The 23,568-nt window shown below is 39.7% G+C and overlaps 2 protein-coding genes across 4 annotated transcripts in view; one reads left to right on the top strand and one right to left on the bottom strand.

Annotated features, from left to right (window-relative positions):
• Window positions 1–2,610, bottom strand: part of NLN (neurolysin) — a 34,185-nt gene extending 31,575 nt beyond the window's left edge. Inside the window, exon 1 of one of the 2 annotated variants that reach the window (XM_072359641.1) lies at window positions 2,491–2,610. In XM_072359641.1, coding sequence (XP_072215742.1) covers window positions 2,491–2,516 — 26 coding nt within the window. In that variant the 5' untranslated portion in view covers window positions 2,517–2,610. Of the gene's footprint in view, window positions 1–2,246; window positions 2,364–2,490 lie in introns of those variants that run through there. The other variant, XM_072359643.1, reaches the window with a different exon arrangement.
• A 7-nt stretch (window positions 2,611–2,617) lies between these two features.
• On the top strand, window positions 2,618–23,558 carry SGTB (small glutamine rich tetratricopeptide repeat co-chaperone beta). Of its 2 annotated transcripts, none has more exons than XM_072359650.1 (11): window positions 2,618–2,771; window positions 3,789–3,913; window positions 7,810–7,913; window positions 8,626–8,695; window positions 10,876–10,975; window positions 13,361–13,465; window positions 16,195–16,333; window positions 16,421–16,483; window positions 18,480–18,517; window positions 18,761–18,844; window positions 20,250–23,558. In XM_072359650.1, exons 2-11 carry the CDS (start codon window positions 3,814–3,816, stop codon window positions 20,359–20,361), a joined length of 915 nt encoding a protein of 304 aa, XP_072215751.1. In that variant the 5' UTR covers window positions 2,618–2,771; window positions 3,789–3,813; the 3' UTR covers window positions 20,362–23,558. The 2 variants fall into 2 exon arrangements, with proteins under 2 accessions (XP_072215751.1, XP_072215753.1); XM_072359652.1 differs by lacking the exon at window positions 2,618–2,771 and adding an exon at window positions 2,873–3,007.
• Window positions 23,559–23,568: the final 10 nt, after the last annotated feature.

Raw genomic sequence — 23,568 nt, 5'->3', positions numbered from 1 at the left:
AAAGGACTGTGTAACACATGAAGCACACACATACTACATACAGTTCTGCTGCTCCAAGCCATTATGGTTGGATCTCTTGGTTTTTATTCTTCCACCTGCACAAATCCCTGTCCTCTTCTGACAAGTTAATAACGATCAATGAGGGATTAATTCCACCCCTAGAACAACTAGGTGGGGATTCTTCCCTGACAGTAGCACACAAACAGAAAAAGTTGTTAAGAAAGTTCCACAAGCAGTACAGAGGGAATGAACAGTGATGAGTTCTTTCCTTGGTACTTCTGACACAATTCAAGAAGAGATCAAACAGCCGTAAGAGCAAAGTTCAATATAAAAATGCATTAGTAGGATTATTATTATTATACTATATTTTATTTTTGCACAAAATCATATGACAACTGTCTTTTGTGTTGGCAAGTCCCCAGAGCCTACATGATGATACGGCGCAGGACTGTTCTGAAAAGTTACCACATCATGTTTGTCTCATCATATATACTTGCCTACATTTGATCTTGACAGACTTTTGTTCTGTGTGTCCTGCCTGGACCTTACACTGTTGCTGGTGTTGGACCTGGTAGTTTAAGAAAAGCGTACACATGCTGTATGGTCACAAATAAAAAGATACAAGAAAGTGACTATAAAAGTGTTTCTGATTTCCCTGCCATCCTCCTGACTCTTCCCCCAACCCTGCCTCCTGTTGGTCTAATTCCTTCTCAAAAGAAAAGCATTCAGAGTATCTTTCCAGGAATGAAAACCTAAAATTAGCCCTTTAGTGCAATTTTTTTGGATGTTTTTTCCCTGAATCTATGTAAATTTTCCTTCCAGCTCCAAATTTGATTTTGAAAATTCTGAAGATTTTGACAGAGAGACTCTAAAATCACAAACCCTGCAGAATTATTTTAGGGTAACAGAATTATTTAAGTCTCATTTTCCACTTCTGCATTCTCTTTTTCCATTGCACATAATATCCTCAAAAAGTAAAGAGACTACTGTGCTGACTTCATTAATGTATGCCTTAGCCTGCCTTTTTCTATGCATTTAGTTGAAATATATGTTAATCTTTGAATCATTGAATTCTAATAGGAAAAGTACTCAGCTGGAGATAAGCGCCTTCCCCAGATCTCTCTATTTTTAACTGAATTATTCAAACGTTCAACGCCATTTTATCTAACATTAGACATGCAGCTTGAAGCTTCCCAAAAACACAAATTTTAATCTCGCATTTAAAACGTATTGACTAAAAATATCACCTGAGCATGCCTGCTATTCAATGTTCCTACAACCACGTGCTTAACTTCTCAAACTTGGAGGTCTCTGTTTGGGTTTTGAGATGGCTCTTTTTTTGTGAAACAACTACTTGGGCACACTTAAATGATGGCTGACAAAAAGCAAAATAACACAAATAACAAACTGCACTGACCATTCCTAGGTGTACTTACGACAAGTGATTAAAAAATAAAATCAGTTCGGAAATCAATATCCATCTTTCCTTATTACTTAAGGAGATACCTGCAGTTTCCAAACATAGATTGCAAAGACTGATCTTTTATTTTATTTTATTTTTTACGCAATGGAATAACTTTCATCCTTCTAAGACACCTTCAGGACAAAGAAGGTCAGGCAGCATTTTGGACTGACATGGAAAACAAAGAAAATGACTGTATAAAAAGAATGTAACCGAGGCGATCAACTAATTTACAGCAACAGGAACTCTATGAAAAATATATATATTAATTTTAATATAATATTATTATATTAATCCTGTTTTCTAACTGCTGGGACCTCCAGCCGTAACTCAGCCTGAAGAATCGCCCAGAACTGGGGCAGAAATGACAGCCCCAAGAGCCAGCCATGCGGCTCGCAGCCCGCACCCAGCTGTCATTTCTCAGAAGCCCACCAGAGGTAGGCAGCGATCTCCTCCCTTCACCCTGCAGCTCAGATCCACTCAGCGGCAGTCCGTGCGCACACAGCCCGGCCCTCACCCCGCACTCTCCGTACCCCGAACGCGGCGCAGCTCCCTTCCCTTTTTCACCGCTCGCCGTCTTCCACGATGCTGCCCTGGGCGCTCCCGGACACAGCGCTCGCTACAAAGACAGCGCTGCTTCCCTCATTTTCAAACCCTCCGGCACCGCGCCCGCCTCACGCCTCACCCCTGCCAGGAGCTGAGCTGAGCTACCGCGCCCCTCGCCATCGCCTCCCCGCGCTCTTCACGGCGGCTCCGGGCAGGCCGGCCCGGCCGCGCCGCCCACCTGCACGCCGCTCGTGTCCGGAAGGCGGCCGAGCCCCGGGAGCGGAGGGCGTCACCTGTGCACGCCGTGCAGTGCCGGCCCTATTGTCCGCCCGGCCCCGCACAGCACGGCCGCGACTGGGGAGCACCGGCCGCGCGGGGCCGCGCCAGGCCCTGCCGGGACGGCCGGCCCGAACCGAGGGACGCGCAGCCGCGAGCGGGACGAGCGCGGGTCCGCCAGGCGCCCCGACCCACGCAGCGCCTACCTGCGAGCGGCGCACAGGGCCAGCATGGGGAGAGAAGCAGAGGAGGGAGCGAGGGGAGGCGGGGCCGCGCGGCGAGGAGGCGGAGAAGGAGGAAGGGCCGGCGTCGCTCCGCTGTCACCGCCGCCGCCCTCCAGCCGGGCGCGGGCACAGCCGCCGGGACCGCGCCGCCGCCTCGCGCATCCGCTTCCGCCGCCTCCGCCGCGCGGTGCCGCCGCCCCCGTGGCCGCCTCTCTCCTGCCGCCCCGCGCGGCGCTGACGGGACGCGCTCTGCCGGCCGCGCGGTAAGGCGATGCCCCGGGCCGGCGCTGAGCGGGGCGGGCGTGGGGTGGACCCGTTCCCCGGGCTCCACCGCCGGGTCGCGGGAGCTCTCGGAGGGGGGGGGGGCATGGCGGCCCTCGGCCGTGCCGGTGGAGCCCGGTGAGCCAGCGGCGCCGCCCGGCCCCGGGAACCTCTCGTTGGCCGCTTTCTCGGCCCCTTCGCTGCTCGCAGCCCGCGGCGGCCGAACTCAGCCCTTCGGGTGAGGTCTCGGGGGGGCGGGGAGGGGGATTTCGCCAGCGCTGACCCTGGCGTAGCCGTTTATCCATCGCTGCGCCGCCTTCCCCCGAGGGCTGGGTGTCAGCTGGTGCCCGTTTGATTCAAAATGGTCTAGGAAAAATAGCTCGGAAAGTTGGAAATAGGGTTTTCTTGAAAGTTATGTAACTGGCAGCTGATGCGGAATGCGAATCAGAGCCGCCCGTGTCCCCGATCCCCGCGAGAGCCGAGGTCGCCGCGCTCCCGCTGTGCCCGGGGCGGACGCGCAGCATCCAGCAGCATCCAGCAGCACAGCGGCTGGGGCACGGCAGCTGCTGCTGAGGTGTTTCGTCGCATCGCCGCTCTTAGTGCAGGTCTTAGCTGATTAATGACTCAGGCGTGTTTTCCCTCTTCAAAATGCGAATGACTTAGGAAAATAAATCAATAAATCCGGACGGTATCCTTTGGAAACAGGAGTTCATGAGTTGTGCTCTGTGGTGAATCTGAAGAAATCTCTGTCCTTCAGATGGCAGGTTGGAAGGCTGCAGGAGATGCCTGTAACCTGCACAGCCCAATGGCTTGTTTCAAGGTGGTGTCATATTGGGCTTTTTGTGAAGGATAATTTTTCCTGTATTCAATTCTAGCTGAGGTGCTCCAGGAATTCACAGCTGGGCCCAAAGCATATGTTCTAACATACTATAAAGCTTTCTCTCCCCTACCCACCCCTCCAACCACCCCCCAATCTTTCTTTCTCTGAAATAAGGGGTCCTATTTATTTATTGTTTAAGACAGGAGAAATTCATCAGTTTGAAAATGTCATCGGTCAAGCGCTTGGTTTATGCTTTCATCCATTTCTTGAGAGAGCAAAGTCAGATGGAAACTTTCACTCCAGATGAACAAGAAAGCTTGGAAGGTAAGTGGTGAAGGTGGCAATACCTGGGCAGATACTGTGCGTGCATATGTTATATTATTTGGTGCATGCTACAGAAAGTAATTGGAGTGATCTAAATGAAATCGCTACAAAATGGCATATGAATAAGAACACAGTATTTCAGAAATTATTAGTTTTAAACTGTCTCTCATTTTTAAAATGTTCTAAAGTCACAAAATGGATTTTAAGTACCAGATACTTTGAATCACGTCAAGTTAGGCAGTGCCAGAAAGCAGACTATGGGAGTGATTTGTGTATGCATTAAGAGTGTGGTTGTAACACTGCTTGCCAGAGCCCCCTCACGAGTTCCTGAGCACCCACCTGCCAGTGTTTACCGGGACTGACACCAGACAGTTTCGTACACCTCTAAAATGAAGAGATGAGTTATTGAAGCAATGAGTTCGAGGCTGCCGTTGGTAATGAATGAACTGAAATAGTGCTAATGTGTGATGGTTGTGCCAACGAGATGCATGCCATCCTTGGTACGCTTTTTAATAAGGGTAGAAGAGATGATGCAGGGAGCAACCAACCTGTCATTCTCATCTCTGTGCTGGGAAAGGTGATGGAACAGATCCTCCTGGAAGCTATGGTAAGGCACATGGAAGACGGGGAGAACTGTTTCGTACTTATAAGAAATATAATAGTTCCAGTTAGTTCATCAGGGAAAGCTAAAAGAACCCAGAGGTATGGAAAATAATGCCAGCAGAGGAATACACGTTGCTTTCAATGCCGTCATTCTTTTCTCTAATTCCTAGGAAGTAATATCACAGTGTAGAATTAAAAATTAATTCTGTGATGCACTTTTCATGGCATCTGTATAAGACACTTGCCTACTATTCTAAGCAGTCTGACTCTTCATGACTCAAAAGGAGGATAAGTTGGAGACAGGGAATGGCGGGGCAATAAATGGCATCCTGGCAGTTATCTGAACTGTAAGGAATTGGGATCGAGAAGCAAGTCATGCTTCTCAGAGACAAACTTTGAAAGAGAAACCTGGAATGTTCTTCCTTTCAGCGTCTGTTGCTTTTACCTTGTAGTTTTCACTAAGGTAGGATGGAGGGAAACATTTGTTGCATATTACTCAAAGGTTATTCCACAGATCTGGTTTTGTGTCATTTTGTTATGTTGGCTCGCAATGCCAGAGGCAGATGTTTGTGGTATGGCAATTGAAGCCGACCCAATATTCCCACCAGTGTTCCATTCCATGTTGTTGCTGTGTGACAGATGGCCGCAGAGGGGCACTCTGACAGAATGGCATCTGACATGGCAGTGTGGATGGAGCAAAGGTGTGACATTGAATTCTTCCACGTGGAAATATTGGCACGCATTAACATTCACAGCTCTTGCTGAATGTGGAGACCAAGCAGTGGATGTGAGCACAGTGAGGGGTGGGTGGTGTGTTTTAGCAGTGGTGACAGTGACAGCATACCTCTGCTGGTCCGGATTTGTATAAGCATTTAATGCTGGCTCTTGTTCATTGCTGGCAAAAATACGTAACTAATGGTGGTGACTGTGTTGAGAAACAGTGTTTTGTAGTTCAGGATTTTCTCTGTCAAATACTGTTACTGTGTTCTTTGAAGCTGTCCAAGTTCCTGTGGAATTTAATAGGAGGCATTACATTTGGAGCAATTCCTATTAGGTGATTATCACTTTCCACATGTATGAATGTAACTTGTATTAGGTTATAATAGTGTTATAGTGAAGTTACATTCAGCTCATGAAAGAAAAGCAATGTTTTTGAAAATTACGTAATAGGAGATGGTGAATAGTCCTTTTGTTTTTATTATACCACTGATAAACGTTGGGTTATGCCTATGAAGGTATATGCCTATACCTGAATACATATTTTAAAGAAGTCTTAGCCTCTACCTGAAAGAATAAATATTTTATAGATTTTATTTTCTGAATAAAAGTATTGGAAACCCTCACTTAAATGCTTATGTAAAGTTTACTATTTTAATACAGATATGAAGTCCTAATTTTAGAGCTGTACCCTGCCAGCAGTTTCTTACCATATGCTATGTGCTAGAGGATCAGAGGCAAGCATTCTGAGTAATTGACTCATTTTGTTTGTGCAGAATATCTTTACTGCATGTGGAATAGCAACAGTCCAGGTCTTACCAATGGAATTGGTTAATGCCAGGTGAAAACTTAAAGGAGGGAAGAATTTGACTGATATTTTTCATTGGTGCCTTATGTATCTAGGTGTTTGTGGAAAAAAGAAAATAGGGTATGGTAAGTGGCTGTGCCAGGAAGTAATTTAAGTATTTCCGATTCCCCACAGAACAATAAAAAGAAGTAGAACATTACAAATGAAATTGGGAATTCATCAAAATATGTCTGGCATATATATTCAAGCTCTATTGTGTTCGGATTATAACGTGATGTCAGTAATAGTGCAAATTTCCCGTGCTTACATGATGAATAAAATGCCTTAATTTGAGAAAACAGGAATAATCAGAAGGTAGACCGGAGAAATATGTTCTTCTGTAGTCCAGGGTCTAGATGAGCAATTCAAATCTCTGTTGCCTAATGCTCAGCAGTATGGGATGAATTAGCAACTTCACTTCTGCCAAGTTGTATTTTAGATGATGTACTTAAGAGGCACTCATTTCCCTTTTGTATATACAGTTTCTACACGTTGTTCCTGTTTGTAGCACCTATCACCACGGAACTAAAGCAGAAAATCTGTACAGATGGAGAAAGGCTGTGATTTTATTTATTCATTCATTCATTCATTTTGCTTCTGACTGCAGTGAGTTCTCAAAGGCAGTGCTTTTTGAACATGTGGAATGCACTGCTTATGGTGAAGGATTCGTGTCACACTTTGGATGACGGTAGTTACATGTAAGATGAAGTAGGTTGAGACTGAACTGCACTGATAAGGAGTAATATTAATATCTAGTTCCGTATTCAGCATAATCAGTGCACACTTTATTAGAAGTTATTCTACTTAGCAGGAGACAAAGGAGTTTAACACAGATCATTCATCACGCTTACTGAGTAATTTAGAGTCTGGCAAACCAATGTATGTTCAGCATTTATGGGCCATAGGAGCAAGCTGTATGCATGTTTAACTGTATATTCAAACTTTAGTTTTGTTACACTTGGTATGTTATAGATCTTATAAGAGGCTTAAAAAAAAAATCTTCTCAGTTTTTTAGTATTTATTTTACAGGTTTACAGGTTTACTTTTTTTTTTTTTCTTCTTACTTTTTTTTTCTCTTGTAACGCTGTGAGCTGAAATTAACTTTCCATTCTAAGATTTAGTTTTTACTGATACTTAGATTCAGTTCGTCTATTCCAGGTAATCTCTAGTTCAGGTTAAAATGTATATGGAATACAGCATAATATTAGGTTACTATTAGAACATTTTTCTGTTCAAATTAGGCTTCGTGAAGGTTCTTCTTTGTTCCTCCTCAGTTTTCAGTCGAAGGCATTTGATTATTTACTTTGATGGAAACATTCTAACAGGTTCTGAAAACATTATGGAAAGTATTGATACAATTTGAGATATTATAACCTACAGAAAATGTGTTTACGCATAATTATATTCAGTAATTCCTATTCATCTTCTTTTGATATTTGGTCCATTTTAGAATTGCATACTGTGAGCATATGTAATTAGGGAGCTAGATAGGGAGTGCCACTTAATGAATCAGACGATTCAGAGGATTGAAAGAAATACTGCATATTTGTTTAAGAATAATGGCAGAACAGGTAAAGACTTTATATATCTTTTAGTCAGTCCTGTGGCGTGTCCCATACTGTGGCTCTTAGTAGCTGAATAAGGAAGTGTGAACCACAACTTTATAAACAAATTAATGAAATTACACTTCTGTTGAGTTAATTTTTATTATTATTATTTTCCATGTAAGTTGCAATTCAGTGTCTGGAGACGGTTTTTAAGGTTAACCTGGAAGATACTCATCTTGCACCTCCACAGCATTTGATAGAAATATTTGCAAATTCTTTCCACAAGGTAAGATTTAAATAAAAATTTTAGCAGTGTTTTGCCAGTACGTGTTAAGATTTTGTATTGTATACACAACTTTGGAAGTGCTGTGTAGGCCAAAACAGTGTGAAAGCTTAAGGAAAATATGTGGGGAAAAAAATGAAATTTCTGTAAAACGTAACAGTCTGAACTCTTTTGGGACAGTATGAGGAATTACTTTCGGCAAGACAAGGACAATTCCGTGCATAAGATTACTGAACAGTGGAGGTCAAGTTGACACTTGAAGGATTTTATCCCTCAGTTAAGCATTTTTCTTACAGTTTTCTGATACTTCCCACTCCGTTGTGGGAGTAATTTAGATGAGCACTAATCTTAAAGTGGGAACTTTCCAAACATGTACAAATAAGTCTCACCTGGAAGTTTCCATTACAGAAAGCATGAAAACAGTGATGGATTGCATATTTCATATCTCATCTTCCTGATTTCCTTAAGATGTGTGTTGAGCCATAAGGTTTCTTTGGTTGTAGAAAGCATGCTATCATTCTCTTCTGAGGACCGTCTTAGTGATGTTCCAGTTCTATCGTACTTCCTCTGCAATACAGAAAATCTGTTTGCTTGTTGATAGAAACGTTTGCTTGTTGATAGAATTACGTCTAGGATGGAAGATTCTTTTTAATATAATCAGGTCCTATATTTTAATGGAAAAAAACCCCAAAACACTTATTTTGTTTACATACAGAATGATAAGCTGCCTCTCTCGGATTCTTTACCGGAGGATATTGAAAAGGCTGACCATCTGAAGGATGAAGGTTTGTAGATTAACAAAGTAACAAACATCTTATTTACATACTTTTTCTGTTGTTGTTGTTATCATGGGTAGTGGTGGTAATGCATCTGTGCTGAGCAACATAACCTGTACAAAAAACTCAGCTTATTTCCCTTGAAATTATTGTGTTCTAAGAGGGCTAAGAGATGTGATCTGATTGGATTCTAAGAAAGTACCGGTAGCGTCTGGTATGATTACAGGACTGTAAGGATATCCAGCACTTTGTAGGCGTGGGTATTGCAGCATTCTGTGATCTTAATCAGTGTCTTCCACCCCCTTATCTGTCAGGCCACAAGGATTTGTGAAATGGACTAAGATTTTATTGTCTGACATCAGTGTGGAATATTACAGTTGCTTTCCCTTTTGTCCTGGATTTCTTAATCTCAGCAGAAACAGTAGGTCTTCTGTTTTCCTTTAGCCAGTTTTTAACTGCAGAGAGAGAATAATCAGTACCCACTGATAACTAGCTCCATCTTAGCAGTGTTCCTGGTCACCTTTGATTCACACCAGTATCGGAAATGCCAACTTTGGTGGCCATCAGTAGTAGTTGTGTTTTAGAGAAAGGTTAGGTAGTGCAATCTTGTTGAGTGCATGTACCTTGTGAGTCTCAACTCTCAGTAGGATTTATTTGTGCAGAACTTTAACTTAAGGAAATGGTGAGTCGGTTCTGGGCCTGGGAAATTTTGCTCTTTCAACCTCCACCTAGAGGTTCAGGGATGTGAGAGATGTGGACCGCCAGTGAGGACTGAGGCAAAGAACTCATTGAGAACTTCTTTATCGGAGGGAGTACACTCTCTTTGGACTGTCTCTGCTGCCCAGTGTATCTGTAGAATCCCTTTTTGTTATTTTTCACATCCCTCACCAACCTGAGTTCCACCTGTGCCTTGGTTTTCCTGATCTCACCTCTGCATATCTGGGTGGCATCCCATCCTAGGCCACATGTCCCTGATTGCATATGAGCAATTACAGTTTCAGTTTGCCTTCTTACTGGCAGGAACTACTGACTAATTACAGTCTGGTATATCAGTATGGGGAAGAGGTGTACTACACTGTACTTGTTTACTACATTGATGATACTTGGTTACCTAAATCTGGTTTTGTTTACTAAGTGCTCTGTGGTCACAAATAAGCGCCGATATAATTGTTTTCAGTTACTACTGGCACCTAGAACTACTTGTTCCACAGTCTTGCTTTATTTGCTTCTATGCAGTTATCTACAGCTGCAATAACCTATTGATCTATCCCTTCCTTATTTTGGGAGAGGGCTGAAATATTTTGCCCAGGTACAGGGAAATCAGTGAAAGTATGTAATTTTCCTGATAACTTCTTGGCATCGTTGGGGAACCAAGGCTTCTGCAGGATCTAGCAGGCCAAGAATCCATAGTGGTGGCACCAGGGATGAGGTTAAGCTTAGGTTTCCTGTAGTAGGAGTTTGTTTCTCTATTACTCTCTCATGAGGAATGAAATCACTACAACTGCTCTATATTTTGGTGAGGAAGGAATGTGCAAAATAGCTTTTATTTGAAAGAACTTGCCTCAACAATCTCTTTCCAGAGAAAAGCTGTATTTTTCTAGCTTTTTCATGGAAGAAGGCTTGAAAAGATATGGGATGTTATTGAGCAGAGTGTCAGAGTACATATAAAAAAACATTTTCTTTGAATTGCTTTTAAGCTACCTCTGCTATATATATGCTTCTCATTATCCTTACTAATGAACCATGAAGCAACATCGCAGAAGTGGGGCTTATTTCCCTTATTAAATGAATAGTTACAGGGAAAAATTTTTATTGATGTTGGACCAAGTAGTTAACAAATTGCTTATTGGATTACTGATTAATCTGTATTAGAGTGGTACTGCAACTACAGTCATATTTCTCAAGAAAAGTGATCTTTCCTTAGTGTCAACAAGGTATGAGATAGTGGAGAAAAAAAGATAAGAAGAGAAAGGCTTATGTGGTGGACTGCAATGCACTTAATAACCTTTACAGACAAAGTATATGCTTCTATTTGCTTTGTACCGTGCCAGTTACGTTTTAAAGAATATATCTCAAAAACATGCAGTTAGAGCTGCCTTATTTAGGTGCTGTTATGTGGCTTCTCTTCTTTCTCCAAACATAATGACGCGTCTTCTAATTACTTAAGAGGTTTTTGTAATTTATTGCAGGTAACAATCATATGAAAGAAGAAAATTATGGTGCTGCAGTGGATTGTTACACTAGAGCAATAGAGCTGGATCCAAACAATGCAGTCTATTACTGCAACAGGTAAAAACAAAATAATACATATGTATTATTCCCAAACCTCATAAGCATTTTTAAAATATAAAATATTACGTAGATCAAAACCATGTGAGGCTAGAAGAAACTGCTATTTGTAAATTAACATGGTAAATTTGTAGCAGATATAAAGCAGAATTGTGATAAAATCTGTATCAGAAGGTGTCGTATGGGCTTTAAAATTACTTTGACACTAGATGTCAGCTTTTTGTAAGTTAGGATGTTTATAGTAAACTGTGACATAGGCTGTGGTTCCCAGTGTATTGAGAATAATAATCTGGTGGTCTAGTTGCCATTTTAGTCTTTTATAGTATCTACTGGCCTTAGAAAAAAGCACTGGTGTGGGTATAACATTTTGGAGATTTCAAAGATATATAAATATTCAGTGATTTTGTGCATGATCTGTTGAGAAATAACAAGACCGCCTTCTTACAATTTTGTTGTATAATCAGATCTTCACCATAGTACTGACATGGGATTAGATGAAGTAAGGAAGGGCACGTTATTGCAGCAGCAGCAGCAGGTTGCATTTTCAGCACACTGCCCTGAGGACCAGTATTAGAACAAAGGTGGTATATTTTGAGCCCCTCTGTAACTGGAGGCTCTAAAGGCAGTTACCCTGCCTCTAGAGCACCTCTATATCTTACTCTTGGGTACACCTATTACCAGAAGGACATAATAATTAGAGTGCTGTCAACCTGTCCTTGTGGTACTGCATGCCATGGTGTGAGGGCTGTGCATCCGCTACTCCAGAGTTTAGTCAGCAATAAATACAAGTGAGACTCAGTGTTTTGTGGCAAGCGTGAGGAGAAAAGGAATGCACAGCATAATAATGTTATCCTACGTCGTGGAGATAGTAGCTAAAAATGTAAATAATCTATGTTAACTTAGAAAACTGATCACATAAATGACATAAATAGATATAAATACATTAATAAAAGACCTGATTCAAAAGCCCTTCGAAGTCAGAAAAATTCTTCAATAGAATGAGCTTCAGCAGCAAATCTGTAGTTGGCAAAAAAAGGTAGAAATTTTTCATTCCGTGTGTAACATTTATGAGAGCCAAAACGAATCTTGGTGTCTATGAGCACAGTATTGTGCAAAGTTACGTAAAAGAAGACAGGCAGTTCTCTGGAGTTCCCAGAGGTATGCAGTATCTGAATAAACACAGGCCTTTTTCTTCTCAGGAATTATTGCTTTCTAAAATACTGCTTTTTTACTTTCAGCTCTGCAAAAGTGAGAGAGATGTAACTGTGCACATTTTTATTTATTTACTTTTGTAAATATGAAAAGAACGTTTTCTGCTCAAATGCATGAGAGAAGAGGCACAGTCCCCAAGTTTTGTCTATAAAGCTTACTGGTATTTGCAGAGCTACACGACTGTGAAGAATGCTAAATATCTGAAAGGCCTAGAATGTCTTCTGAGCAGACTACTTATACAAAGTGAGGAAAAAAAATGCCATATCAAGCTATCACAGAAGAAGGGATTGAGTGGTGGTGGTAGCATCTAGATTTCCTAATTTAATTTTTTTTTTAAATGCTACATGTAATGGAAATACTGTATTTCTCCTATAGTTTTTTAATAAAGGAAGGATAAAGTGGATTATTATCAGACTGTTCTAATTGAGAGGGGAAATTTTGAGTGTTAACTTGTTACTGTCATCTTATTAGGGCAAGTCCAAGTGTAAATAACCACAGCATTTAGTGTTGGTGTTATTGCTGGCACAGAGATGCAGTTTGTATTTAGTAATTCAGAGACTGTTGACCAGTGTCACCCCAGTTTATCTGCAAGCATGAGTTTTACGGAGATACAACTATGTGTGAATAAAATAAATACATCTTCAGTTCAAAACTGTCATGCAGCTGCTAGGTTGTTCTCATGAAGCCAGTTTCAGAGATCAAGTGGGATGGCTCCTATGGAAAGGCAGTTCTGTGCTTCCTGAAGCACAGATTCATTACTCCTAAGAAAAGCAGAGAAAAAATTACTGTGTTCCTTTGGACAGCATTAAAAATATACTTCTTATTGGAAAAATGGTTTTACTTGAGAGTTTCACTTCATGAAATAGGTTTTGTGATGTATTTTACTCATAAGCTGGATGTAGAACAGTTTCTTAGGATTATTTCTCCTTTGTGCCTTCAAAGACAGGCGTGTTCTCTGAAGCCCTAGTCCATCAATACAGCTTAGCATATTAAGAATGTTTGCTTGTCTTGCTTCACTGAGGAAAGCTGACACATTGCCTAATAGTGAACGAAAAGTTAGAAAGTTTAAATATGTATGAAGTCAGTCATGAACATGTATGTAAGCTTGTGTTGGTTCTGCTGATACTGTTTCTTTTACTAAGCTCTCTCCTTTGTTTCTCCACTTTCTCCTAGGGCAGCTGCTCAAAGTAAACTCAATAAGTACAGTGAAGCAATAAAGGACTGTGAGAGAGCCATAGCAATAGACCCAAAGTACAGCAAAGCATATGGAAGAATGGGGTAAGCTAATGGAAATCTGAGTAAACACTGAAAAACCACGTGCAAATCAGTGTACGTTTTCAGAGAAAGTGGAGCTATGTTGTTTTGCTTAGCTGACGTTCTTGTTCTGGAAGTGTGCCGATTTTCTGAGGGTGACTCGGTCAGGGTGACAGCTTTAAGTTTTATTGACCTTAAGTTCTAATTGGCCTTAACATTTTCATATTGAATCTTGTCTGGCTTTTTGGGTTTTGTTTTGTTTTAATTTCATTTCATCAACTCTGCAAATTTTGTTTAGGAAGTCATTCTGTGTTTTTCTTTTCTACCTCCTACCTAATTATGACTAATACAAGTTCTGCTATTGGATAAAAGGGATCTGTTAATGATACAATTAGAGAACAGCATCTTTTTAAGTACTAGGGCTTCAGCACTAGCAGTAGAAGCCTGATTTTTCTGTTCGGTAGCTCCCAGGAGGCAGATGTTTAGTCATGCTAAAATTATGGCAGTTTTCCTCATCCAGGTGGAGGAGTTAACAGGATTGCCCCTTCAGGCAGAGGATCTGCTAAGTGCAATCTGAAAAAGAATGTCGGTTTGAGTGAAGGGCCATAATTCTAAGGTATCTAGCTTTGCATTTTCAGTAACAAAGCATACTGTGAGGGTGTGGGCTGAATATTTCTTCAGCCTTCTGTCTTTTGAAGTGTATCTACACTAGTAAATTCAAAAAATGCTTGGGGTCTGTTGACACAAAATAGCTCATGTCCATATTATGTTTAAAATCTAGTTACGGAGTGACCACATCCCGACTGCCTATTGCTAAATTGCATTGGTCTGTGTTAACTTGTGAACCGTGCCCCAGAATTGTTTGAGCAGCTGTCCTGGGACAGCACCATTCCAGGGAACGTTTATTTAAAATCAAAGGTGACAGAATTCTGTAATTTTAAAACCTTCCCAGACGCAGTTTATTTTACTGGTACGAATGTAGCCTTGAGATAGTGCACAATTATTTCACTTTGATATTGTGAGGATTATGTAACTCTCCTTAGATTATTATTTTTTCTGCATAAAACGGAACCCAAGATCTTCAGATTTCAGTGAGATGGAGGGAAACTACAGGGGGATGGAATTGAAAATTGAAGGTTATTTTAGAGTTTTGGGTGTTCACAAGCAGTGTTAGGTGGGATCTTATTGCTTTAAATGTCTGATTGCTTTAAAAGATGATATATTCTCAACCACTGGGTACTGTTCAGCTCAGCAGCTAGAAAGATTAATATATGTGGCATAGGCTGAGTGAGGATACAGTGCTTGTTTAGAAATAACAGGGGAAGAAAAGCACAGAAGCCACTGTCACACAAGAAAAAATCCATGTGAGAATGCTGGTTTTTCTGACTGAGTTACAAAAGTGAATCAGTTTTTCTGAGGATCTGATGTAAAATTCAGTGTCTTGTTGCCACAGAAATAAACAGAAGTCTTACAGAAATATGCAGCTGTGTAGACAGTTAAAAGAAATGTTGGGTCTGGAATTGTGAGAAAGGAGACTTACCTGCTGTTCGGACTGTGGTATATACTAAGAAGCAGAATTTTACATACTTTTTCCATAAATAAACATTGTTGCATCAGAGAAATATCTGACTGCATTTATCCTCTGGTTAGAAACTGGTAATTTATGGGCCAAGAGGGAGAACACAGCTCACGAGAGCAGTTGTATTGAGAAAACATTAATATTGCGTGAGTTACTCTAGAAGTTTTATACTGGAGTTTCATGCTGTTACTGAGTTTGTTATAGCTGACAGTGATGACCATGACTGGTGTATCTAACCCACTGAGCTCTCTTGCCTGTGATAAAAGACCAAAGTCTCATAGTGGTTATTGGCACAAGCTTATCAAACCTGTCTGTGTAGCTCAGTACATACTTAAGGGGAGCTGGAGTACTAAATATTAGTGGAATGTAGGTTACACAGATCTTTCACAAAATGAGGGAAAAATCAGGTTAGTTTTGTGATCAGCATAAATTGATTATATGGTAGAAGGCAGAACTGAAACTGCAACCGGGTGGAGTTCTGGAATAGCTCCAAGAAAGGAAATGTTTTCAATGCGGGAGTTGAACAAATTTGAAACCAAATATTGTTTCAGAAGTAGTAGATGACCCATTCTGCACGCACCTGAGCTGCTGGAGAATAATATTTTACAAAGCATTAAGCAGGCTTCTCTGAAACATATCTATCTTAAACATATTGCTGCTATCCTCTATAACCTGTTTGTCAAGCAGTGATGTAGATGATCCAAGAGGAAAACCTTACACTGATCCAGTGCAAAAGCCTGCTAGATTTAAACCTATGGTTTTACTTCTGGTTTTCTTGCAGCAGCAGAATTCATATTGAAAGCATCTTAACCCTACTTATCTTCCAAATATACCTTTCCAAATAATCTCCTGGATCAAAGGGACGGGAGGAACAGTAAGAGGAATTTCTGAGCTCAGCTTGTGTTTTCAGAAACAGAATCATTTGATAATGCCAGAGTTTTTAATGAAACTTCCATATGTATGGAGTAGGTGATGCCAGATGAGTTCTTGAGGATCATCTCTTCTGCATTAATAAAGGCTTACTTTAAGCAGTAGTAGCACAACAGCAAAATGTCCTTCAACTTAATAGTTGAGATAGAGTTAGTTGTGAGATACTGGTTTAATTGAAGCAGATTTGTCATTATCTTTTGACGACTGATAATGTTCTACCCGGGATTTCTTTATTTCACATTAGGTTGGCTCTGACCTCAGTGAACAAATATGAAGAAGCAATTACCAGTTACCAAAAAGCACTGGATCTTGATCCAGAAAATGACTCTTATAAGTCAAATTTGAAAATAGCAGAACAGAAACTAAGAGACATGTCCAGTCCTGTAAGTTAGCTCTGCATCTATTTATTAACAATGGTTTTGGCTGATATTTTAGATGTAAACTTACCTTCAAATCTTACTTCTTTTTAGACTGGAACTGGGCTGAGTTTCGACATGGCGAGCTTGATAAACAATCCTGCCTTCATTAGTATGGTGAGTGTACTTCAGGCTTTACATTACATTGCCTTTAAGGCTGAAATTTTAGGAACTGCTCTTGTTTAATAACAAAAGTGTTATTAGTGCTTATTATAAGTTGCATTATACTGAATTTAAACTTTTCTAAGTTATCTTGTATTTGAACCAAGAAGGGGAGGATAGATTTACTCTAATGCTCATCAGACTTCCAACTGATTCTTTCCTACTTATGAACATACAATGATATAATAGATAGCTGTGCTGCTTTCAAAGATGGCAAGAATAGCAAAACATATGTCAGCATCATGGCGGGGATATCTTTTTGTTCACAGTTGATAGTGAACAAAGAAATCTGCTCTTAAATGAATAGCTGTTGGTTCAGACGCAGTCTACCCAGCAAAAGTCTAAAGCAGTAACTGCAAGAACACCTTTTTTCTTACCCTTTCAAATTATCCCTGACATGTTTTACTTCAAGAGATGTGTAAGTAGTGAATCTAAGTAATATGTTGCATTTTCCTTTACTTCCAGCGCTTTTTCAAGTTGTAGCTTTGCCCTTCAATAGTTTTCTCTTCATGAAGGTCTGTCTTAGCCAAATGGTGTACATTAACCTTGAAGAATGGAATTTGCAGGAAAGAAGTGCAAAGAAATGCTTATTTCCTGTGAAAATCCAGTTAAAAGTGTTCTACCCTTCTGGTAGTTTCTCAAGGATAGGACATTTCAACCCATACTTCAGAATGAAAAACAAAGATCAATACATATAGAGACAGCAAGCGAGGAAGAAGTGATGGATGAAATAGCACTGGAGTTCTGCGTACTGCCTCACGGGCCAAATGTGTATTGGTAATATGAAAGTGACTACTCAGGCAACACAGACTACACAGTAAAATTTGTGTAGTCAAAGATGTACTAGTCATTATGGAACTAACTATGAGGAAAGGATTTGTTTGTATCATTTCAAGGTTGAGTGAACAGAACAAAGGATATTCACCCTAGAATGAATGAGCTTCTCCTTTGGTGGTACGGAGTTTTGTTGTTTCTTTGTTGTTTTGTTTTGTTTCAAGGAAAAAGATGTCTTACCTTCAGAATGCTATTTCTGGCCTCCTTTTTGGCCTGATAACTTAGATCAAACCTGCAACTGATGAGAGAGAGGAAAAAGTCCTGAGTTTCCCTTATAAGAGATATGAGTTTGACATCTTTATATCCTAATGTAGACAGATAAAATAGCTGATTTACTTATGAGAGGTTGTATGAAGATGTATTGGCCAACTATTGTTTTATTTGTCTGGGTTTTTTTAGTACACTTTAATAAAATAGTGAATGGGCACTGCATTATGCATTAGTTCTTGGCCACAAATTATTGTAGGAATTATATTACTAGCTTTAAGCCATCACCTGATTTATACTATACGGTCTCTCACTATACAGTCTTATATAACAGTAAACACAACAGTGAATGAGAGTAGAAATGACCTCATTCTTGAAGCAAAGTAAGAAGACTCACAAATATGCAAATAACCAAAGAAAGTATGTTACAAAACTATGGTATAAACCAAGTTCACAGTCTGGTTTCCTCTGCAATATTTTGTTTATCTTGTTATTGCTTTAAGTGATTATTCCTACTACTTAAATAGTTGCAAAAATAATTCCTGAAGCCTGGGAATTTAAAATGCTTTATAGAAAACCTTTGTACTTCAAATTTTATTTCATTTTATTTTTTTTCATTTTTAGTGTACAAGGTTTTTAGGTTTGACTTCTTGTCATATTTTTCATGTATGAATCTTCAATGTGAATCTGTTGTCTATCGTGTCAAAAATTATCTCAGCATCGTATCTTTCAAATATTTAACTGTAATGACTCTTTTTGCTGGAGATCACACATTTTTGTACATACGCTTGATTTTGTAATAAAACATAGCATACACCTTGGTTTTATTTTTTTCCACATTTTTTTTCAGTGACATGTAATAAAAGTGTTATAAAATGTTATAATTGTAGCTATGTATTGTCTATTCTAGGCAGCAAGCTTAATGCAGAATCCCCAAGTTCAACAACTGTAAGTATAAAAATGGAGTATTACTGCAACAAATGTCTTTAAGGGTTTGAACTAAAAGAAAAGGTAGTCAGTACTGAATTCCTAAAAAGGTAGCTTTGTATTTGTTTACTGTAAATAGAAATGCTGCAGTTTCTTCCTCTCACAGCATAGTTCCTCCCTGCAATTCAACAAAGAACTACAGTTTATTGCTTACTGTAAAGGTCCTTGCAGACTCCAGTGCCAACCCTGTGCTAACTGTTCCAGGATGTCAGGGATGATGTCGAATGCCATTGGTGGCCCTGCTGCAGGTGTTGGTGGCCTGTCGGATTTGTCCAGCCTGATACATGCGTAAGTATTATGAATCATAATTTTACTGATAATCTACATTTGTAGAAACTTCATAGTGCACTGTGTCTTAAAAAGGGATAGCATCAAACCAGATAAACTGCAGCCTTTCCTCACTGTGTGCTTTGTTATTATTAAAGGTCATAAAGGCTTATTTATTGTACATCTCCATCAGTTGCAGTGACTGTGTGCTTAGTTTCACTTTCTAGTTTTCATACAGTATTAATTTTCTAAATGCAACTCAAGTGCTGCTCAAACCTTTTAGTTAGTCGTACCAAGCGCATTTCAGATCGTGTTGATCACTTCACTACCTGATATCCCAGGCTTAAAAAAGCTCCAGATTTACCTAGGAGAAATTTCAACAAGTTCTAAAGTTGTCTCCCAACTGACAGTGCTCTGTCAAACCTGCACTTTGACTAAAAGGACTCAAGGGAACTGAAATAATAGTACAAGAGTTACTTTTACAAAAGCCAGAACCCCAGTCTTCTATAACATTATAATAATGATGCATCTGGAAGAGTCAGCACAAAGAAGTGCAATTGCTTGTATGGCAAATCCTAGTGACAGTCCTACAGTTTTATTTTCAGTCTTTTAGCCTGTTTCAAACCATTTTAAGTTTTGCCTCATCAAGGGAAGAGTAAGTTATCGTTGGCAGCACAGACATGACTGTCACCCTTCAAAATCAAGGGCCATTTTTACAAAAATCGTGCTATGTACAAAAATGTGCCTAGACTTTTGAAAATGGTGGCTCTTCCTCAACCTCCACTTTGGTTGAAAGGAGTCTGACTAACCTTTGATACTTGGGCAAAATGCAGAAGATTGAATATCACTGCAGGCCATCCATGAGGTAACAGATTTTACATAGCTGCTTTTTGTAGTACACCAGTGCCATGCTTATCTCCTCCATGGAATGAATCTCAACAAGAATTCCAATCTTAAGCTATGGCTGTTGTGAAGATGCATCTGCTATTACTTCAGTCGTAAAGAAACTTCCTACTGTTGAGCTCTTGCTGCAAGTTGCCAGACATGTACATTCCTAGAAAAATTAACATAAGGCTGCACCTCAACCCCAGTTATCTGAGAGCAGTTACCTTCAACTGCTACAACAGATCATCTCACAGAGAAGGGGGCAAATCACAACGGTACATTTGCTGCTATATCTTAGTAAGTAACATAATACTTTCCATGTTACCAAATAGAAAAACAGTCCAAAAGACTCGATGAGGAAGAAACCGGTGAGGTTTGCAATAGATGAAGTCATGACACTATAGCTACCCTGCTGCATAGCCTCAATCAAGATATCTTTAGTCTTAACTTTCCTATACTGCAGTTTTCGATTACATTAGATTTTGCTACAGTTATCTCTTGTTATTTTTTCAAATTAGTTCTTTAAAACTTTCCAACACAGGGGGCAGCAGTTTGCACAACAGATTCAGCAGCAGAATCCGGAGCTCATAGAGCAACTGAGAAATCACGTCCGGAGCAGATCTTTCAGTGGCAGCACTGAGGAACATTCCTGACTTCAATGAGTCCTGTGAATTGACATGGTATATAACCCCAAAATGCATACCATAGTTAGTAGCAAAAGCACCATTGTTAACTCTTCTGCTTGAATAGAAGACTGAAAATTCTTTGTGCGTGTTTGCAAACAAGAATAAATCTGTTAAACAGATCTATTGCGCATAACATCATTCAGTGTATAGTTAATCCTCTGGAAATTAATATACTAAATACGTTCAGTGGTTTATTAAAATCCTTGTGTATAAGTCATTTTCAGTATGTGCATTAGATTGATCTCCAGGGGTGTTGAATGGCAGGGAGTTCTGCAGTTGTCTGATTTAGTGTAACATCTTAATTCTAACATCCTAACATAAAAGGCATGTTATTCTGATGATGGAAGTTGTTACAGCTGCTGAAACAATAACTTCATCAGTCCTTTTAATGGACATCTGACGTGCCCTTCTATAATGAGTGCAAATCAGTGTTGGACTGTAGAACGTACATAAAACTTCTGCTTGCAGTCTGTTTGTATCTGTGGAGAAGCTATCAATGGTAACGTGAAGTACTTTCTCAACTTCATTTGGCTGGAGAAAAGGAAATGACTGCATATAAAGGAGTACCAAAAAGTAGAGAAAAAAGATAATTTTTAAGTGGAATTATATATACACCAAAATACAATTTGGCCTGGTAAGGAAATTAAGGAGTTTCAGGCTCCCCAGCTGCAATGTATACCCTCAGGTCAATCCTGGAGGCCAGCAGTGTGGCTCTGTTTTCACAGGCATTGCAAACTGCATTACATTCTGTATGTATGCAGTATTTAACATAAGCTTAACTTTCATAACTGTAATAAACTAAAACCGATGACTGTAGAAATATCTTGTACTGAAAAGTAATCAAAAATGATTGCCTTAGAAGGATTCTCCTCCTGATCCTGGGTGATAAATCATTGGCCTCAGATTCATTGCACGTATTTACTCTTAGCAGTGATTGTATGGCTAAAGATTTTTCCAGTTTTTGTTGTTTCTGTTCATACATTGGCATTCTTAATCAGCCTACCTTATTCTGAAAGAGATCGCTGTTTTTTTTCTGGATTTTCTTTGAAATTCTGCTTTGTGCTCACATTGCTGTTGGCGTTTGTCTCACTTCTTAACTCACGATTTCCTCTTTCTAAATCGAAACTAAAACTGATTTGAGGAGCCTGCTTTGATTCTAAGACCAACAGCCCTCTACTGGCCTCTCAGTCTACAGGCAGCCTGGAAGAATAAAATAGAGGTTCCCAAATGGAAAAGGACGCAGTGACTCCTTGGACGTTACACGTTATATCGAAATAATGGGCAAAAGAAACAAGCTCAGAAAATGTAGAGGAGGGACTGAGCCAGGGACTCCACTAAGAAATGTGTGCATCCATTCTGCAAACATTTGTCAGCTTAAAACACAGGGAAAAAGTGCAGCTGGGTCCGAGGAGAAGTGAAATGGAGAAAACAAATAATCCCACAAACACAAAATCCACGTTATCATCTGTTGAATTCACTTGCTTAACACAGCAGCATCGAGATATTTGTAGGCTCTTCAACAAAGCAACCCTTCACACAGCGCTTACTCTATCCATATGTTGCTGTGGCTGCCTTTTTAGGGCTGTGAAGTTTCACATTAAATCCATTTCCAAATAAAAACTGTTATCAACATTTGATGACAAACAAGCTTTTTAACGTGATCTTTTTTCGGAGGCAGTTAGGATTCTGAATCTAATCTGTGAGTTAAGTTCCGTTACACTAACATAATAGGAAAGGATTCTGTCTATAGGGAGAGTGGATGTATGTATGTGCTACGTGGGCTAACACCACTGTACAAACAGTATTCTGTGTCGTGTCAGGAAAGAAGCATTGCTCCTAGCACATAACTCCTATAAATCTTCACATTTCCTTAATTTTCTTCCATAGTGAGTTTTATTAGCTTTGCTAAGGGGAGAGTAGTAAATCCAGGAATGTCTGGATAGCACATGGGGATCTCTCTCAATTAATTTATGCTTCTGTTGGCAGCACTGTTGATGCAGATATCTTTCTACTCTAAAACAGCAAGTGTGAAGAACCTCTTGAGAATTCCTTAAAAACAAGGAAATGTGGTAATACTGATAAACTGCTGTAGAGGTTGTACTGTCTTCCATAAATATACTTCTTTTATTTATCTTTTAAAATTGTTCACTGGTAGGACCCTATACTTTATTATATTTATCAGAGCATTATCCACAGGTTAAAAGAGAAATGAGTTATTGGTTTGTTATTTGAAAACACTGAAATCGTCTTCATGGATATTTTACATACCACGGTATTGTCAGCGTTTAGATTTTATGCCTGTACAAATCACATGTAACCAGAATGTGTATTACAATGATGGCATTAGCTAACCCTTTTGGAATGTGCTACAACTCCTGTAATACTTGTAAACATTCTTTGTTTCTTGTGTATTAACAAAAAGGGCTTTATAGCCTCAATAAAAGACAGTGCAACCAATGACAGGAGCTGTTATTTCATGTTTTTCTCTTGAAGCCAGGAACAGAGGGAATATTTATGCTGAAATCTATTTGGCTTTGAATAGGCTGAATTGTTTCACAAATCGCGCAATATGCCTTTAACGCAGGGTGAGGAAGGAATCCTTTCCCTGTGCAATAACTGCACTTCTGTTTTGCACTGAAATTTTTCATCCTGCTCCATCAAGTGGTAAACCCCAGCCACAGTACATACTGTGCTTAGAGTCAGTTGCAGTTTTTCATTTAACTGAACAAATATGCGTTTAACACCGATCTGATTTTGTATCATTATTATTCCATCAACATGGAAGTGTGATAATGATTGGAGAAGAAAGTAAGTGTTTTGCACTCAAACTGTAAACTCCTGTAGCCTGCTTGCATGGAAATATATGCTAACTGTGCCCGATCAGAAAAACATCTAATGAAATATTCACCATAGAAACTGTTTCTGTTGCATTTATGCCTTTCTAACGGGTATGAATTAAACTCACTCATACCAAGGCAGAATTAAACCTGCAACTTGTGAAGAAATCTTCATACACTGTTGGAGGGCTAATGATAGTCATACTGACAAAATGCAACTTGCCTACCACTTCTGTACCTCTCCTACCTCTTATTACCACATGGTCACAGCTTCAATTTGTGTCAGTTTAACTTGAAAACAGATTATAAATAAAGTTATTTACTTTTTTTGTTTGTT

Source organism: Excalfactoria chinensis, chromosome Z (genome assembly GCF_039878825.1).
Source record: "Excalfactoria chinensis isolate bCotChi1 chromosome Z, bCotChi1.hap2, whole genome shotgun sequence".
NCBI lineage: Eukaryota > Metazoa > Chordata > Aves > Galliformes > Phasianidae > Excalfactoria > Excalfactoria chinensis.
The sequence above is the reverse complement of the archived record's forward strand: the minus strand, read 5'-3'. Positions and strand labels throughout refer to the sequence as shown.

Coding starts and splice junctions, on each gene's coding strand:
- SGTB (XM_072359650.1), top strand. CDS start 3,814: ATGTCATCGGTCAAGCGCTTGGTTTATGCTTTCATCCATTTCTTGAGA. Junction 3,914..7,809: donor TGAACAAGAAAGCTTGGAAG/GTAAGTGGTGAA, acceptor TTTCCATGTAAG/TTGCAATTCAGTGTCTGGAG. Junction 13,466..16,194: donor AAAGCATATGGAAGAATGGG/GTAAGCTAATGG, acceptor ATTTCACATTAG/GTTGGCTCTGACCTCAGTGA.